Raw genomic sequence first — 19,837 nt, 5'->3', positions numbered from 1 at the left:
AAACCTTACCATTTCTTTTTAGGCACAAGCTTTAGAGACACTTCTATCTGCTACACATTTATATTTAGTGTAAACTCACATGTAGCTATCTCTGTGCAGCTTCACCAGCTACTGGTATATTTATACAAGCCTGCTGCAGGTCTGCATAGAACCTGATCAAAATGCATCCTTGACACTGTGTCTTTGTCACACGCCCAATAAAGCTGTCCTTGTACAAACAGCGAGCTGAGACTTGAGAGTGAAGGGCAGCAGGGAAGTGGGAGGAGCCAGCGTCTTTCAGGAATCAGATGGAACACACAGTGCAGGGATTGTTTACATGGGGTGATCAGAGCTCTGCAGGCACTCAGCCTACAGGAACTATCATATATTAGATAGAGGGGGTGATGCTAGGTGCTAATAAACAGTAACAAGTAGTGCTTGTGCTAAAGGTTGCATGCATTGTAGAAGAGGCTGGAGATATCGAGCCATTATTGAAGATGATAAAGAAAAATAAAATCTCTTAATAATGGAGGCAGAGCACATGGATCCCCAGGCAGATAATGACAGTAAGATGAAATGTACTTTCTTTTGATTTAGTGTGGTCTCAGCTACAGTCCTCCTTATCCATGACCCCATCTGATGTTTACCCAGGCAGATCTTATCTTACCTGGAATGATTATTTAACAATAGAGATTAAAAACTGAGCCCTACTAAATGGCCATGACACTGGATTAGTGTGATAACGTTTGATTGACAGATGTGTGTTGGAATTTGATTTGGCGGTATGCAGAAAAACCTGATTTTGCTGTCCTTGGTGTACTAAAAGTGATGTCTGGTTGCTACGGCTTACTCCATAATGATTGCTCTTTGCACACCCAGATAAGTCATGTGTTAGATTTGTTTTCCTATGGGTGTGTAGTTTGTTCTAGGAAATCACACTGTCATTGGTATTGTTATGAAACGTAGGAATGAATAGATTGTTATATAAGAGGGTTCTTCAAAAATTTCCACACTCTTCTTTTTAACTCTTCTTCAGAATTTCAAAAACAAACTACATCACTTTTCAACACAGTCACCTTTCTTTGCAGTGCATTTTCCCCAGTCACATGACACTCTTAGTCCCGGTTCACACTAGGGCGACCTGTGAGGCGACCTGGTCGCCTCACAGGTCGCCGTAGGTCGCCTCCCATAGAGAAGCTGCGGACCCGTTCTAATAGGAGCGACACAAGTCGCTCCGACTTAGAAAAAGGGTCCGGAGCTTCTTTGGGGCGACCAGGAGGCGACCGCCATGACTTCAATGTTATGAAGTCCGTGGCGGCCGCTCCGAGGTCGCGGCGCGCTGCTCGCACCGCGACCTCGGAGGTCGTGGTGCGAAGTAGCGTCGCTCGTATGTGAAAGGGCACTTAGGCCTCATGCACACAGGGCGTTTGTACACCTGCTTTTAGGAGCGTCAGGCGTTTTTTTTATTTGCAGCTTAAAAACGCCCCTCCGTGTTATTCTATGGCCTCATACACACAGGGGCTTTTAGGAGCTGTAAGTGGCATAGGTGTTTTTAAGCTGTAAAAAAAAAAAACAGGACCTGTGCGTTCTGGAGCAGCAGCGTTAAGCTGTAAAAACGCCTGACGCTGCTTAACGCCGCATACAGCATTAGGCCACGTCAGAGGTTTTTAAGCTGTAGTAGTTGGATTTGAGGTTGGAAAATAGAAGAGGGCAGAGAAAGGCTGCTAAACGTGGCTAAAACTTGCGTTAACGCCAATACAAAATGCTTCTACACGTTTTTACAGCTGCTTTTTCCTGGCATCAGATCTGGCTTTGCAGCTCGTTTTTTCAAACACCCTGTGTGCACAAGGCCTAAAGCTGGATACACACTAGACAATTTTCTTTGGATTTTTTCCTTTAGATTTAGCAAAACCATATAATATGAGGTCAAACCTAAATACTTTTAATGTGTATGCAATCAGGCAGCCTGTTGCACTACATAGTTGAAGGTAAATCTAAAGGAAATCAAACAATAAAAGTTGTATAGTGTGTATCCAGCTTAACCACTTTACCACCGGAGGATTTTGCTGTCTTACGTCCAGGCTACTTTTTGCGACTCGGCGCTGTGCGACTTTAACTGACAATTGCGCGGTCGTGCGACGCCGTACCCAAACAAAATTTACGTCCTTTTTTTCACACAAACAGAGCTTTCTTTTGGTGGTATTTGATCACCTGTGCGATTTTTACTTTTTGCACTATAAACAAAAAAAGAGCGTTTATTTTGAAAAAATAACAATATTTTTAACATTTTTTATATGAAATTCCCCCCCCCCCCCAAAAAAATGTAAAAATCAAATTTTTGGCCAATTTGTTTTCTGCTACATATGTTTGGTAAAAAAAAATCACGATAAGCGTATTTTGATTGGTTTGCGCAAAAGTTATTGCGTTTACTAACTAAGGGAAAGATTTCTGTCATTTTTGGTGTTTTTCTTTTTTTAACGAGTAATGGTGGCGATCTGCTATTTTATTTGCGGGACTGCGACATTGCGGCGGACAGATCGGACCCTTGACTGACATTTTTGACACTTTTGGGGGTACCAGTGACATTACTGCAGTAATCAGTGCTATATATATGCACTGTTACTGTAAAAATGACACTGGCAGTGAAGGGGTTAATTTTATTGGAGAGGGAGGGGTTAATGTATGCCTGGTGCTTACTGACTTGTGGGGGGGAGGTGACTGAGTGACAGAAGGACAGATCAGATGTTCAGCTATGCTGAACACTCCGATCTGTCAGTCCCTGTCACTTAGGAGATCCGCCCGCTCTGTTTACACAGGCGGGCGGATCTCCTCACTCGATTCCCCGACGATCGGGGCAGAGCAGCGGTGATCGCCGCCACTCCTCCCCTGGCCCGACTCCCGCTGTGAATGAAAACAGCGGGAACGCGCCTCCGGCGGCGCGCGAGCGCCGCCTACAGGGGGAGGAGACCAGCGACATAGGTCTACGTCGCTGGACGGGAACGAGCCACTGTGCCGCAGTAGCAGCACAGTGGCTGGGGGTAAAGTGGTTAAAGCCCCATACACACGATCAGATTATCGAACGATCATCTGTTTTTTGTAGCATGCTAGTCTTATGTGGAAAGTGAAGAGGTTATTTTCATACGAATTTTCCCGCACGACAGAATTCTACTTCAGAAGTGATCTCATGTATTGGATTGCTTTGTATGTGTCCTTTCTCTCTGAGCATGCCTAGTCTTGCTCTTAAGATTTTTTTCCATCAAAATCTGTACTAATGAGACGAAAATCGGACGTTGTTTTGACGGACGACAAAAATTATATAGCCTGCACATCAGGATTTTGTCAGCCGAAAAGTCGGAGTCGGCTGTCCAAAGCACCATACTAACAATCCGAAAATCGGCAGATCGGACGTCGGATGAATTTTCCCTACAGATTTTCTTATCGTGTGTACGGGCCTTAAGACACAACCAATTACTACTCCTCCTGCCCAACGAGAATAAAAAAGTGCGGAAATGTTTTGGAGACCCCCCTGTGTGTATATATAAATCATATTATTATTATTTTTTTTTTTTAATATTTTATTAATAAAAGCTTCTATATTTACAGACGGGTCATTTTACAGAAGGTTAATCTGGAACAGGTAGTTGCACGGTGCAAGATAATTAGGCCTAGTTCACACAGGTGTACTACAGCATACCCCAGTGTGAGGCCATGTTTGCCTGTATGGGTATGCACAGGTGTTCCATGCACCCCTATGCAGGCAGTCCCATTCACAATTGGGACACAGCCGCTGCTCCCATCTGACAGCTCTGTGGGTGCATGGCCCCAACAAACGCAGGCGGTGTGCGCTCAGTGCACCCACACAGCTGTCATATTGGGAGCAGTGGCTGTGCCTGTGAAGCTGCTGCTTCCCAAATTATATGAATGGGCCAGCTTGCATGGAGATATATGGAACACCTGTGCATCTCTGTGTGGGCAAGCATAGCCCTTGGAATTGGTGTACGCTTGTGTGGCCTTATACCTGAATATTTCATGGTGCAAGATTGTATTGGATCTTAATGTACGCTTGATGCGCAAATAACTTTGATGCGCTAATAAGTGCACTTTTGGATATTAATATATGCCAAGCGCAATTAATCCTGTTGTGCTTAAAAGCACAGTTCTCAGCTCTTTTGTATAAGGTAATGGAGCGCGCTCAGCAGTACCCAGTATACAGACACGCAGGCTGTTATCACATCGGATGCTCAATAGAATGTCCTGCCTAAAGCATTGAGCCCCGTTTATTTATGGGATAACAGCAGGAAGTGATGGCTATACAACATCAGCCAATCAATTCCAAATGTACAGTCACATGACATAAGTTACTCACATAGAATCAGCCAATGGCATACCTGTATACATTCAAATACACAGAAAGGGGTGCACGAACATCAATGAGTAGAACAACGTGCACGGTTTCCTGCGTTGGTGCGTGGAAATCCACGCACCGCAGTTAACAATGAAACCAACCTGTAGCGGAATTCACGCCTAACACTACACAATGTACAGCTACTACTACAGCTTGTAGAACCGTGAACGCTGCTACCACTATTATTAGCGTGAATCTCACTCAGCAAGGCTCAGAGAACAGTGCCTTATAGGATTATATTACTATTCCCATAGACACAAGGCTATCTGCAGGGAAAGAGCCATGCTGTTTCCACTATGGTGATCAGGCACAGAAGAAAGACATGAGTGTGTATCCCTTCGTAAAGACAGATAGATATCAAAACGATATTGACATAACAGAGCAAAACATATCCCAGCCGAGCGAACAAATCTGCACATTATACAGGGGCCCCCGCTTGTGGTCATATCCTTGCTGCTTGATCCTTGAACTCTGCACCGCAATACACATAGATCTCTACTGGCAAACAGATCCGCGCATGGAATGTTCGTCGGCGGAGATGTCTATGTAGTGCGAACGCGTCTACACATCTAAAGGAATGTTTTCACTGCCAGTAGTCTTTCCCCAATGTCGGTTCACCCATACACACTCTAATGAGCGCATTCATGTGAATGTGCAATGTATATGTAAAAGCGCTGCGTAAATTGACAGCGCTATATAAGTACCTGAAATAAATAAATAAATAATCGCCTGCAAACCGACAACAGGAGCCATAATGACAAGCTAAACAAAACACATCCTGAAAAATGTCCACGCTAGTCCTAATAAAATTTTCACAACAAGATTTTCCTACATATAGGTTTCTTCAAAGTGCAAGGTGCTCCATGCAAGTCCAAGCTGAGTTCTTAAAGTAGAACTAAAGCCAAAACCTTGTATTTTCATTTTGGGTAGAGTAGGGGAGGGCTGTAACCTGTGTCAGGGTTTTGTTTTTGCCATTTGTGTCCCATTAAAGGGATTTCACTTCACTTCCTGTCCCATAACCAAAACAGGAAATCCCTGGCAGTCACCAAGGGTATAAGAACTAATGTCTCCATTAGAGGATTCATCTATATTCCTATTCTGGTGACCACCCACATTTTGGGATTTTCCTTCACTTTCATTCTTGGTGATAAGGGTAAACAGGACAAATTGAGAGGGTGAATCTCCCAAACAGGGTCACAGATTGCAACAAAACACCTGACTGGTGTTCTAATCCCTCTCTATAAAAAAAAAAAAATCTATCTCTAAAGAAAAAAATGTTTTTGTTGCAATTACACTTTAGGGCATTCTGAACATTCATTACAGTGGCAGCTCAGCTTGGTGTCTGACCAAGTGCTGGTGCTGGGCATCAGGTAGTTGTACTAGTTGAATTGAAAATGAAATGTAATTGTGTTTTTCATTTATTGGTGTTCTTTCTATCTGCCAGGAGTTCCCCTTTAATTGGTACATGTATTGTAATTGTAATGTATGTAAACCCTCCACCTCCAGCAGCCAGTCAGTTATCACCCCCCCCCCTTTCCAGCTGCCAGTCAGTTATCACCTGCTCCTCCAGCTGCCAATCAGTTATCACCTCCTCCTCCAGCTGCCAGTCAGTTATCACCTCCTCCTCCAGCTGCCAGTCAGTTCTCACCCTCCTCCTCCAGCTGCCAGTCAGTTCTCACCCTCCTCCTCCAGCTGCCAGTCAGTTCTCACCCTCCTCCTCCAGCTGCCGGTCAGCTTTCACCCTCCTCCTCCTGCCAGTCAGTTCTCACCTCCTCCTCCTCCTCCTGCCAGTCAGTTCTCTCCTTCTCCTCCTCCTGCCAGTCAGTTCTCTCCTTCTCCTCCTCCTGCCAGTCAGTTCTCTCCTCCTCCTCCTGCCAGTCAGTTCTCTCCTCCTCCTCCTGCCAGTCAGTTCTCTCCTCCTCCTCCTGCCAGTCAGTTCTCTCCTCCTCCTCCTCCTGCCAGTCAGTTCTCACCTTCTCCTCCTCCTGCCAGTCAGTTCTCTCCTTCTCCTCCTCCTGCCAGTCAGTTCTCTCCTCCTCCTCCTCCTGCCAGTCAGTTCTCACCTCCTCCTCCTGCCAGTCAGTTCTCACCTCCTCCTCCTCCTCCTGCCAGTCAGTTCTCACCTCCTCCTCCTCCTCCTCCTGCCAGTCAGTTCTCACCTCCTCCTCCTCCTCCTCCTCCTCCTGCCAGTCAGTTCTCACCTCCTCCTGCCAGTCAGTTCTCACCTCCTCCTCCTCCTCCTCCTGCCAGTCAGTTCTCACCTCCTCCTCCTCCTCCTCCTCCTCCTGCCAGTCAGTTCTCACCTCCTCCTGCCAGTCAGTTCTCACCTCCTCCTCCTCCTCCTGCCAGTCAGTTCTCACCTCCTCCTCCTGCCAGTCAGTTCTCTCCTCCTCCTCCTCCTGCCAGTCAGTTCTCACCTCCTCCTCCTGCCAGTCAGTTCTCACCTCCTCCTCCTCCTCCTCCTGCCAGTCAGTTCTCACCTCCTCCTCCTCCTGCCAGTCAGTTCTCACCTCCTCCTCCTGCCAGTCAGTTCTCTCCTCCTCCTCCTCCTGCCAGTCAGTTCTCACCTCCTCCTCCTGCCAGTCAGTTCTCACCTCCTCCTCCTCCTCCTCCTGCCAGTCAGTTCTCACCTCCTCCTCCTCCTCCTCCTGCCAGTCAGTTCTCACCTCCTCCTCCTCCTCCTCCTGCCAGTCAGTTCTCACCTCCTCCTCCTCCTCCTCCTGCCAGTCAGTTCTCACCTCCTCCTCCTCCTGCCAGTCAGTTCTCACCTCCTCCTCCTCCTCCTGCCAGTCAGTTCTCACCTCCTCCTCCTGCCAGTCAGTTCTCACCTCCCCACCTCCAGCTGCCTGTCAGTTCTCACCGCCCCCACCTCCAGCAGCCTGTCAGTTCTCACCGCCCCCACCTCCAGCAGCCTGTCAGTTCTCACCGCCCCCACCTCCAGCTGCCTGTCAGTTCTCACCCCCCCCCACCTCCAGCTGCCTGTCAGTTCTCACCCCCCCCCACCTCCAGCTGCCTGTCAGTTCTCACCCCCCACCTCCAGCTGCCAGTCAGTTCTCAACCCCTAACCTCCAGCTGCCAGTCAGTTCTCACCCCCAGCTGCCTGTCAGTTCTCACCCCCCACCTCCAGCTGCCTGTCAGTTCTCACCCCCACCTCCCACTGCCTGTCAGTTCTCACCCCCCACCTCCAGCTGCCCCACCTCCAGCTGCCTGTCAGTTCTCACCCCCCCCCCACCTCCAGCTGCCTGTCAGTTCTCACCCCCCCCCACCTCCAGCTGCCTGTCAGTTCTCACCCCCCCACCTCCAGCTGCCTGTCAGTTCTCACCCCCCCACCTCCAGCTGCCTGTCAGTTCTCACCCCCACCTCCAGCTGCCCCACCTCCAGCTGCCTGTCAGTTCTCACCCCCCCCCACCTCCAGCTGCCTGTCAGTTCTCACCCCCCCCCCACCTCCAGCTGCCTGTCAGTTCTCACCCCCCCCCCACCTCCAGCTGCCTGTCAGTTCTCACCCCCCACCTCCAGCTGCCTGTCAGTTCTCACCCCCCACCTCCAGCTGCCTGTCAGTTCTCACCCCCCACCTCCAGACCTCCAGCTGCCTTTCAGTTCTCAACCTCCTGCTGACTGTCAGTTCTCACCCCCCACCTCCAGCTGCCTGTCAATTCTCATCCCCCCACCTCCCGCTGCCTGTCAGTTCTCACCCCTCAGCTCCCGCGGCCTGTCAGTTCTCAGCTCCCGCGGCCTGTCAGTTCTCAGCTCCCGCGGCCTGTCAGTTCTCAGCTCCCGCGGCCTGTCAGTTCTCAGCTCCCGCGGCCTGTCAGTTCTCAGCTCCCGCTGCCTGTCAGTTCTCAGCTCCCGCTGCCTGTCAGTTCTCACCCCCCCCCCGATTCCAGCTGTTAGTCAGTTCTCACCCCCTCCTCCCGCTGCTAGTTAGTTCTCACCCCCCCCCCCACTTCCCAATGCCCGTCAGTTCTCACCTACCTCCTGCTAACTGTCATTCCTCACCCCCTACCTTCCGCTGATGGTCAGTTCTCACCTCCAACCTACAGCTTTTAGTCCGTTCTCTCCCCCCAACCCTCCCGCTGCTAGTCAGTTCTGGACCCCCCAACAAGGATAAAGTTTATAGCCAAAAATACCACAGATGTGCTTTTCTTCCAAATGTTTTGGCTTTCCATATCAAAGCACAGTTATTTATTTTATTTTTTTTCACATGAATCACTGGACACAGGCACTTCTATTGGCCAACAGCTCTCTATTGCTTCTTAGGAGATCTTAAATTATTACTAAAATTCCTTTTTAGACTGTGATGGACAAATCTGACATTCATCAATTGCATCTAATTAATTTGCAGCAGTTGTATGAGAATGTAGTGCTTGCATAACATCATCCATTATAGCAGAGTACATTTTTGTCAGGCCCAAGTGTCAAGGATGGCCCATGGTAGATACAGTCAATTAGGCCCCCTGCACATGGGTTTGTCTAGATGTAAGTACCTCCTGGTATGTTAGTGTGGGTACCACTCAATACAGCATTCAGCCCCATCCAGTGGCAGTCAGACATAGACTATTATAGGCTGCAGGCAGTGGGGCTGGGCACTGCATCCATCCCACCCAAGGGTACTAAATCTCTGGGAGGGCTTACGTTTACATGTCTCTTCTGCAATAATAGCCCTGCCAGCTTGCAGCAAAAAAACAGTGGAAATTAAAGTGGTTCTAAGGGCTCAAGGTTTTTTTTATCTTCATGCATTCCTAATGTATGATGGAGGAGATGCAGGAGAGAGAAACTGACACTTGGGACAAATTTACTATGTTGTGGTATACAGTGCCTTAAAAAGGAATCATACCCCTTTAAATTTTCCACATTTTGTTATGTTACAACCAAAAATGTAAATGTATGTTATTGGGATTTTATGTGATAGACCAACACAAAGTAGCACATAATTGTGAAGTGGAAAGAAAAATAAATGTTTTTCAAAAATATAAGATATGACAGCTTAAATGCCCACCGAAGACCAAATAACGATAAAAGCTATCCCAAGCGCTCAGAATGAGGACCACTCACCAATATATATATATATATATATAACGGCTATGCAGCTACTTAACTAAGAAAATAAGAAAAAGAAGATATATAATAGATAGACACTCCACAGTATCTCTATGTATATATAGTAGCGCAAACTTATCAAAAAGACAGTGCCAAAAATAGTGTGCCAACTGCACAAAGTCCAAAAAATGCAATGAATGTCACATAGGCAGCAGGAAAAAATCAGAAATGACAGAAACAGTCCATATTCCTTCACTCTATATCCTGGGATGACAATATACAGAAGCGTGTTTCTCAAAGGGATCACCACCACCACCGTGCTCCAAGGGGGGAGGAGAATTGCCCACTCACCAGATGCTGTGGCCCAACCCACTTTCGTGTTTGAGCATTCAAGCTTATAATGATGGTCACTGGTCCAGAGTATCCACACCGGGAATCGCACCAGCACAGTCAAAAGAAGCTCGGCAGCATATGGAGAGGAAAAAACAAAATCCCAATAGCGTGATACCGTTTAAAGGCTTTATTGAATAAAACACAACGTAGCACACTCACATTTCTTGTATGTCATCAAACGCATATCACAGTCACCAATAGGAGAGGGATGCCCTTCGGGAGATGATGTCCAAGCTCCACGCCGTGGACGCCACGCCTTCTGGGTACTCCAAACTCTTCTTACAAACACCTGGTTACACCGCCTGGTCACGCCCCGACGCGTTTCGTGATTTCCACTTCTTCCCCGGGAGCGTGACCGCGGCGGTTTGGCAGTAACCTTAAATACCCTTACTCATCACCCCGCTGGGCGGGGCCAGGATAAAACAGCATTGGTCATTGGTGGTTGCTCCGGTGTATTAACCAATAGCAGTCAAAGTTTACACAACAACTTCCTCTAATTCTGCTAATCTCTCTGGTAACACACACTATGACCCGGAAGTAGGGCGGGGCCGAAATACACACCATCAGCTACTGGTGGTTGCCTATAGTATGTTGGCCAATAGCGGACTGAAACGGCCCAATCCCCATCTACCTCACCACCAATCATTGTGATTGGGCGTCATGTAACCCGGAAGTATAACACCCCGGACGTTACCTATGCCCTATACAGGAAGCAAAAAAACACCAAGTGCTCAACGACCCATAGACCGATGTTGCATACATAGAATACAGACTGTATATACATAATTAAAACCACGCTGTAAATCATGCCACTACCCATTGGTGGTTACTATCGTGCTCTAGCCAATAATGGTAATTCGGCTGTATATCCAATCAGCTAGCGTCCTCCTTGGTTGACCCGTGGCCCGGAACAATAATAATACAAGGACCCCGGCCGGATGTGTAAACTCCACCCACCGGGATAAAGCCTATACAGCCAAAAAGTTTTGATGTGTACGCAGTACACTGAGCACAACAGCGCCACCTGTCAATGGACCAGTGTTACATTGTCAACAAAGATTTGGTAATCTAAATGGAATCTAATTAAATCCATATACCAAAAAGAATTAATAATAGGCAAAACCATGTCTCCCCAGAAAAAGAACACGAATCAATTGGAAATAAGGCAAAACTAAAATACATAAATATAAATACAGATAAAATCATTAAAATAACACTAAACTCATAACCAATACCAAACAGCATGAGTCACAAGTTTAGGGACATATTTGTGTGCGCGGACACTCAGGAGGATCATAGTCCTCCCAACGCACATAATCCCAAGGATGAAAGGTCAAATATAAAGGTCAAATATAAAATTATAGATATAGAATTGGAAACTAAAATCAATAATCACTAATAAAACAATTTAAATCCAACTCTATATTTAATCCTACAGGGCTCAAAGATTGGGTCTGGAATATCCATTTTGTTTCGCACTTTGTCTGTAGATTTGAAGAAGACAGACGTGGTTAATTTGCCCAAGCCCTTCTTTATATTAACGTCCAAGAAGTGAATTTCCGTTAAACTCCAATTGAACTCAAGTAGTTTTATCGTCGATTCAAAGATGATATCATCTTTGTATGGAACGATACAGAGTTCTCACTATTGAACTTATGAGTTATTTGAACACAAATACAAATAACATCAAACTTGAGTTCAATTGGAGTTTAACGGAAATTCACTTCTTGGACGTTAATATAAAGAAGGGCTTGGGCAAATTAACCACGTCTGTCTTCTTCAAATCTACAGACAGAAACAGTTACCTGTCGATTCAAAGTGGACACCACCCGAACTGGCTGCGCAATATACCTCGTGGCCAGTTCATGCGAGTACGACGGAATTGTACTTTTGAAGAAGACTATATTGCCCAAGCTAACGTTCTGAAGGAGAGATTTATCCAAAAGGGATATGATGAACAATCTCTCGAGGAAGAGATTGGAAATATTCTGGATATCCCTCGGACTGCATGTTTGCAGAACGTGATTAGACCCACGAATGGATCTGATGATAAACAATGGAGCTTCTTGTCCGATTACTGTGATGACCACAAAAAAATAGAAGCCATCTTCAAAACCCATTGGAACATCTTGCAGATGGACCCCGTATTGGGGCCTGTGCTGCCTGAAGTTCCATCCTTTATTTACCGGAGGGCCCCGAGTTTTGGGGACAGGGTGGTGAAGAAGATCCTTAACCCCCCGGATACATCCTTTTTTCCGGGCAGAAGGGGGTTTCATAAATGTGGAAGATGCAAGTCATGCTCGTTCACCCCTCAAAATCAGAGAAGACGTGAGTCCTTTCATGTTGCAGCAATTGATAAGGACTTTGACATTAAGCATTTCATTACATGTGACACCACGCATGTGGTGTACGCTTTAATGTGTCCCTGTAAAATTATTTACATAGGACGAACCAAACGTACTTTGACTATTAGAGTTGGGGAGCACATCAGCAATATTATTAAGGGTAAGAAAGAGCACAGTGTCCCAGCCCATTTCCGCTCACATCACCAACGGGACCCCAGTTGTTTACAATTCTGGGGTGTTGAGCGGGTGACACCCCCATCGAGGGGTGCCAATTGGGTAAGGGAACTATCAAAGTGCGAAACGAAATGAATATTTCAGACCCAATCTTTGAGCCCTGTAGGATTAAATATAGAGTTGGATTTAAATTGTTTTATTAGTGATTATTGATTTTAGTTTCCAATTCTATATCTATAATTTTATATTTGACCTTTATATTTGACCTTTCATCCTTGGGATTATGTGCGTTGGGAGGACTATGATCCTCCTGAGTGTCCGCGCACACAAATATGTCCCTAAACTTGTGACTCATGCTGTTTGGTATTGGTTATGAGTTTAGTGTTATTTTAATGATTTTATCTGTATTTATATTTATGTATTTTAGTTTTGCCTTATTTCCAATTGATTCGTGTTCTTTTTCTGGGGAGACATGGTTTTGCCTATTATTAATTCTTTTTGGTATATGGATTTAATTAGATTCCATTTAGATTACCAAATCTTTGTTGACAATGTAACACTGGTCCATTGACAGGTGGCGCTGTTGTGCTCAGTGTACTGCGTACACATCAAAACTTTTTGGCTGTATAGGCTTTATCCCGGTGGGTGGAGTTTACACATCCGGCCGGGGTCCTTGTATTATTATTGTTCCGGGCCACGGGTCAACCAAGGAGGACGCTAGCTGATTGGATATACAGCCGAATTACCATTATTGGCTAGAGCACGATAGTAACCACCAATGGGTAGTGGCATGATTTACAGCGTGGTTTTAATTATGTATATACACTCTGTATTCTATGTATGCAACATCGGTCTATGGGTCGTTGAGCACTTGGTGTTTTTTTGCTTCCTGTATAGGGCATAGGTAACTTCCGGGGTGTTATACTTCCGGGTTACATGACGCCCAATCACAATGATTGGTGGTGAGGTAGATGGGGATTGGGCCGTTTCAGTCCGCTATTGGCCAACATACTATAGGCAACCACCAGTAGCTGATGGTGTGTATTTCGGCCCCGCCCTACTTCCGGGTCATAGTGTGTGTTACCAGAGAGATTAGCAGAATTAGAGGAAGTTGTTGTGTAAACTTTGACTGCTATTGGTTAATACACCGGAGCAACCACCAATGACCGATGCTGTTTTATCCTGGCCCCGCCCAGCGGGGTGATGAGTAAGGGTATTTAAGGTTACCGCCAAACCGCCGCGGTCACGCTCCCGGGGAAGAAGTGGAAATCACGAAACGCGTCGGGGCGTGACCAGGCGGTGTAACCAGGTGTTTGTAAGAGGAGTTTGGAGTACCCAGAAGGCGTGGCGTCCACGGCGTGGAGCTTGGACATCATCTCACGAAGGGCATCCCTCTCCTATTGGTGACTGTGATATGCGTTTGATGACATACAAGAAATGTGAGTGTGCTACGTTGTGTTTTATTCAATAAAGCCTTTAAACGGTATTACGCTATTGGGATTATGTTTTTTCCTCTCCATATGCTGCCGAGCTTCTTTTGACTGTGCTGGTGTGATTCCCGGTGTGGATACTCTGGACCAGTGACCATCATTATAAACTTGAATGCTCAAACACGAAAGTGGGTTGGGCCACAGCATCTGGTGAGTGGGCAATTCTCCTCCCCCCTTGGAGCACGGTGGTGGTGGTGATCCCTTTGAGAAACACGCTTCTGTATATTGTCATCCCAGGATATAGAGTGAAGGAATATGGACTGTTCCTGTCATTTCTGATTTTTTCCTGCTGCCTTTGTGACATTCATTGCATTTTTTTGACTTTGTGCAGTTGGCACACTATTTTTGGCACTGTCTTTTTGATAAGTTTGCGCTACTATATATACATAGAGATACTGTGGAGTGTCTATCTATTATATATCTTCTTTTTCTGTTTTTCAAAAATGTTTGCAATTATCTGAAAAGTGTGGCGTGCATTTATTTTCAATGCACGCCCCTAAATCAATACTTTGTAGAACCACATTTCGCTGCAATTACAGCTACAAGTCTTTTTGGGTATGTCTCTACCAGCTTTGCACATCTAGAGTGAAGTGTTTGCCCATTCTTAATTGCAAAATAGCTCAAGCTCTGTCCGATTGGGTGGAGAGCATCTTTAAACAGCAATTTTCAAGTCTTGCCACAGATTCTCAATTGGATTTAGGTCTGGACTTTAACTGGGCCATTCTAACACATGAATATGCTTTGATCTAAACCATTCCACTGTAGCTTTGGCTGTGTGTTTAGGGTCATTCTGCTGGAAGGTGAACCTCCGCCCCAGTCTCAAGTCTTTTGCAGACTCTTAACAGGTTTTCTTCTAAGATTGCACTGTTTTTAGCTCCATCCATCTTCCCATCAACTCTGACCAGCTTTCCTGTCCTTTCTGAAGTAAAACATCCGTACAACAAAATTATGCTGCCATCACCATGTTTCATGGTGGGGATTGTATGTTCAGGGTGATATGCAGTGTTATTTTTCCACCCCACATAGCGTTTTGCTTTTAGGCCAAAAAGTTCAATTTTGGTTTCATCTGACCCGGGCACCTTCTTCAAAATCTTAATAAAATACATTTATGTTTTTTTGTTGTAACATGACAAAATGTGGAAAATTTCAAGGGGTATGAATACTTTTTCAAGGCACTGTATATGAATGCATTACTCTGCCTCAGATAAACTGCAAAACCTGCTTTTTCCTTAATTTTCCCTGGGCCCGCTCTTGTCTGGGCCTCCTCCCTGGGCTCCCACTCTGCTCTTGGGGGTTGGACAACATTCTTAGGGTGCCACTTCAGCTGGCCCTTGAGGCTTGAGCTATTTAGATCTCTCGTCTGGCATGTTTGTGTTTTTTTTTTGTTTACACATGCTCATACGTAGCTCATTACTTATAGCTTGGTTCCATTTCCCTTCTTCCCACCCTCTCCTTTCATGTCCTTCTCTCTTTCCTTTTGGTTTTCATTTCACCTCCTGAAACGCCAGAGGAACACACTAAAATGCGGGGAGGGATGCACTTCCAAAACCTGGATATCAGCTGCTGTGCAAAAGAAAGAAAAAAAAAAAAAAAGAAAAAAACGCAGTAAGCTGTTTTTTTGAGACTTGACAGAGCCTGGAATTATAGATGACAGGGTGAGAAACTCATGATAGATCTCAATATGAATCCTGAAAAACATATTTAAAAATGGTTGAATCAAATAACACTCCCACCAGACATGCAAGTACGTTCCCTGGGCCCTGTTGTGGGGAATATACGATGAACGGTAACCAGGTCCCTTTACCATCTGGAGAGTACCGTAATTCGTTGTTTTTCTCCTGAGCATTGCAGGAAACTGAGGATTTGTGGGTAAACACAAAAGCTGTATGCCAATCCTCATGGGAGATCTCGTGATCCAAAGCTCTAAACCATGATTTGGTAAAGGTAGGGAGAATGCCATGGGTTTGAAGTATAATTGATTTATATACAGTGTGCTGCCGAGAGTAGACACAGTTTCAAATCCTGTAGAATGTAAAGATTTACTAAATGCAGAGAGTTGACGTTTCATGAGCCAATTCATCATAGACGTATCTCGTGTGGCTTGAAAAATGAAAGAACCTGAAGTAGAGTGAACGAAGTAGTTTGCCATAGGCCAATCCAAACTGGTTATACATTCTGAACGTAGCCATATGTAAACCATCGGGAAGGATAAGATTGTCAAAGAGGAATGAGAGCGGACTCGGGTCGGTAGAGAGTGAAAATGGACCGTTCTGGCAGTACTATTTAATTACCAAGGGCAGTGTCAATGGGGAGGGTGTGGTGACAGAATGATAGGAGCCATCATATCTCCAGGGCAGCGTCCATAGATTCTACTATTGTGGAAGCCTTCAGGAATAACTGTGCAAACCAAAATTCTGATTAAGATTAGCGCTTTGGTTTTGTCAAGTTTCAATTTAAAATTTCTAAAATATCAGAATTGTTGTATTTTGGCTGGTTTAGAGCAGTGTTTCTCAACTCCAGTCCTCAGGACACACTAACAGTCCAGGTTTGCAAGAAAACTGAAATACATCACAGGTGATATAATTTGCCGCTCAGTGATTGCAGTATTCCAGTCTGCATCTCCCCAAGGTAATACTTAAAATCTGGCCTGTTAGTGTGCCCTGAGGACCGGAGTTGAGAAACACTGGTTTAGAGGGTATGCTGGTATGGGGTTGGGCCACATTGAGAAGCAAATCATCCGCATACAGGGAAAGTTTACAATGCACCGAAGGTGTAGGGATACCTTTGATGGAATCACTTTGCTGAATTGCTTGGGCCAGTTTAATGACAATAGCGAATAGGAGGGTCAAAAGAGGACAACACTGACGAATGCCATTAGAGGTCATGAAGGGGTTTGACGTGGTCCCAATACCAAAACAGAAGCCGAGGAGAAAGAATACAGCAACATGATGTGGATAATCATCCAATGACCAATGCCAATTTGCTCTAAAGAAAGCTGTAAAGAGGCCCAATTAACTTAGTCAAAGGCCTTCTCTGTGTCAAACGAGAGAAAGCAGGCTGGGATCTTATGCTGTTAAATAGAGATGGAGGGTCTTTGTGGTATTGTCTCTGGCCTCTCGCCCAGGGACAAAGCCCACCTAATCTCCATGTATGTATCACGTACCTGGTGAAGACTGGAATGTTGTGAAGGCCTCTCTTGCACCTCCTAAAGATGGGGACAGAGAGTGTAAAGGCAAGGAGTGGCACGAGTGCCGTAGCAGCTAGCTGGTGATGTCCACTCTGTAGGTGGGAAAAGCTGGTAGTTGTAGTCCTCGGAACTAGATGCAGTAGCAGCCTGGCACCAGAGCATGGGACGGAAGAAGAACCAGGAGACGAGCAGCAGTCAGCGGCAACCGGGCAATGAGGTACCCAATCAGCAGGCAAACAAGTCCAGGAGATAGGCCAAGGTCATTAACAGCCGGGCAATGTGGTACAAAGTCAGAAGGCAGATCAGATCCAGTAAACAAGCCAAGGTCGGAGTAGTGGGTAACAGAGCTAGAGCATGAGCACAGGCAAAGTCCAAAGGCAAGCCAGGTCATACACAATTAAGCAGTAACAACGGATCAGGTCTTGGGAACACAGAAACAAGCTGAAGACCTTTTAGCAACTGCTCACAGTAATAGAACAGTTTACAGTTGTGTTCAAAATTATTAAACCCCCACTGAAATTGATTGTTTTGGCCAGTTTGACATTGATTTTGATCATTCAGTCATCCTGCTTACAATTAAATCAAAGAGGCACGTGTAGGTCAGACAAATATAACATAACATTTATAATGAAATAACCACAAATGTCTTTTCTGTGCTCACATCATTATCAGTTTTATTCAACCCCCAAGTGACATTCAATCTTAGGACTTGGTACAATATCATTTTACAGTTATAACCGCTTTTAAACGTGAAGCATAGTTTGTCTTGCAGCGATCCACGGGTATCTTCGCCCATTCGTCATGGGCAAAAGCCTCCAGTTCAGTCACATTCTTAGGCTTGTGCACTGCAACTGCTTTCTTTTAGTCCCACCAGAGGTTCTCAATCGGATTTAAGTCTGGTGACTGTGATGGCCACTCCAAAATGTTCCAGCCTTTAATCTGCAACCATGCTCTAGTGGACTTGGAGGTATGCTTGGGATCATTGTCCTGTTGAAAGGTCCAATGTCTCCCAAGCCTCAGGTTTGTGACGGACTGCATCACATTGTCATCCAATATCTCCTGGTACTGAAGAGAATTTATGGTACCTTGCACATGCTGAAACTTCCCTGTACCTGCAGAAGCAAAACAGCCCCAAAGCATGATTGACCCCCCGCCATGCTTCACAGTAGGCAAGGTGTTCTTTTCTTCATAGGCCTTGTTCTTCCTCCTTCAAACATAGCGTTGATCCATGGGCCCAAACAGTTCTAATTTTGTTTCATCAGTCCACAGAACACTATCCCAAAACTTCTGTGGTTTGTCCACATGACTTTTGGCATACTGCAGTCGACTCTTCTTATTCTTTGGAGACAGCAAGGGGGTGCGCCTGGGAGTTCTGGTATGGAGGCCTTCATTACGCAGTGTGCGCCGTATTGTCTGAGCAGAAACTTCAGTACCCACATCTGACAAACCTTTTCTCAGTTCCTCAGCAGTCACAGAGGGACTTTTCTCCACTCTAGCGCACAGCATTCGAAGTCAGCATCTTCTTTCTGCCACGACCAGGTAGCGTTTTAACAGTGCCCTTTGCCTTGAATTTGCGAATGATGCTTCCAATGGTGTCTCTTAGTATGTTTAACATCTTTGCAATCTTCTTATAGCCATTGGCCTTCCTGTGAAGAGTGATCACCACTTCTCTTGTCTTCCTGGACCATTCTCTTGACTTCACCATGTTTGTAACCACACTAGTAAATGTCTAGAAGGAGCTGAGTATCACAGTCATTTTAAAGCTTCCTAACTGGTGCTTATTAGGCTTTATTGCTGCTCCCTGACATCCACAGGTGTTTTTCAATACCTGATTGAAAACACTTCAATGAACCTCTGTTCTTCAGAGTGGTAGTCTTTAAGGGGTTGAATAATTGTGTCAATGAAGAATTCACAAAAGAAACATTTACTACTGTATTACAAAACCAATTGATGTCATTTTAGTTGCATATGGTTCTTTAAGAAGTCCTTGTAGGATTTCATTCTGAATACAATTACAAACGTACACTAAATTCCCTAAAACCCTTTACAGCATTGGGGGTTGAATAATTTTGAACACAACTGTAAATTGGCCACTGGACACCAACTGCTAATTGGTGTGTGCACGTGTTGCAAGCAGTAGCTTCGGAAATTCAGATGCAATCGCCATGTTCATATAGATTTTGTCCATTGTGGATGAGAGCAAATATGGAATCACCTCTTGTGGTTGTCGAGGATGAATAACATGCCAAATGCCGACCACATTTGTTGGCCTGGGTATAGTGAATATGTTGCATTTTTTCCCTAAAGCGATATGGGAACATTCAGCAAAAAGGGGCAGGAGGTCCTGTCAGGCGTTGGAGCAGGGTAGCGAAATCCAGAGTGCATTTATGGTTGGACTTGAGTATAAATGAGAGTTGACAGTCTATGAATATCAGCAGTCTGCTCCCGTTTGACCCTGAAACCGTGTTGAATGAACATGCTTCAAAGGACACATTTGAGAGCCTCCCTATGGGTCAAATGGGAGGTCGTATCGGAGGTATGAGTGTAAAAGAAGTTCCTAATAACTTGGGAGATAGGTAGATTGTCATTTAACCGCCAAGTATGGTGACCAGGTGCTACAGGGAGCCTCCCCAGGGACAAATTGATTAGAAGAATGGTCTGACCACAGCCTAAGGCCTATGGAAGAAACTGGATGAAAGTCCAGCAAAGACTGTTATATGAAGATATAGTCTATCCTGCTATAAGCTAAAATTGTGTATTTTATATCATTTACCCTTATGCCTTATTTGAAAGAAGTAGTGTACCAGAAAATCTGCCTCTGTACCGG

The 19,837-nt window shown here is 45.4% G+C and overlaps 1 protein-coding gene across 1 annotated transcript in view; it reads left to right on the top strand.

Moving 5' to 3' along the window:
- The first annotated feature begins 257 nt into the window (after window positions 1–257).
- The window catches only part of LOC309549552 (major facilitator superfamily domain-containing protein 8-like), an 83,728-nt gene continuing 64,148 nt past the window's right edge, over window positions 258–19,837 (top strand). The window contains exon 1 of the mRNA XM_082249909.1: window positions 258–545. Within this exon, the coding sequence (XP_082106035.1) occupies window positions 506–545 (40 nt within the window). The 5' untranslated portion in view covers window positions 258–505. The remainder of the gene's footprint in view (window positions 546–19,837) is intronic.

The sequence above is a fragment of the Pelophylax lessonae genome (assembly GCF_965119305.1).
Source record: "Pelophylax lessonae genome assembly, chromosome: 3".
Classification (NCBI taxonomy): domain Eukaryota; kingdom Metazoa; phylum Chordata; class Amphibia; order Anura; family Ranidae; genus Pelophylax; species Pelophylax lessonae.
Note: the sequence above shows the minus strand (reverse complement) of the source record. Positions and strands in the feature narration are given on the sequence as shown.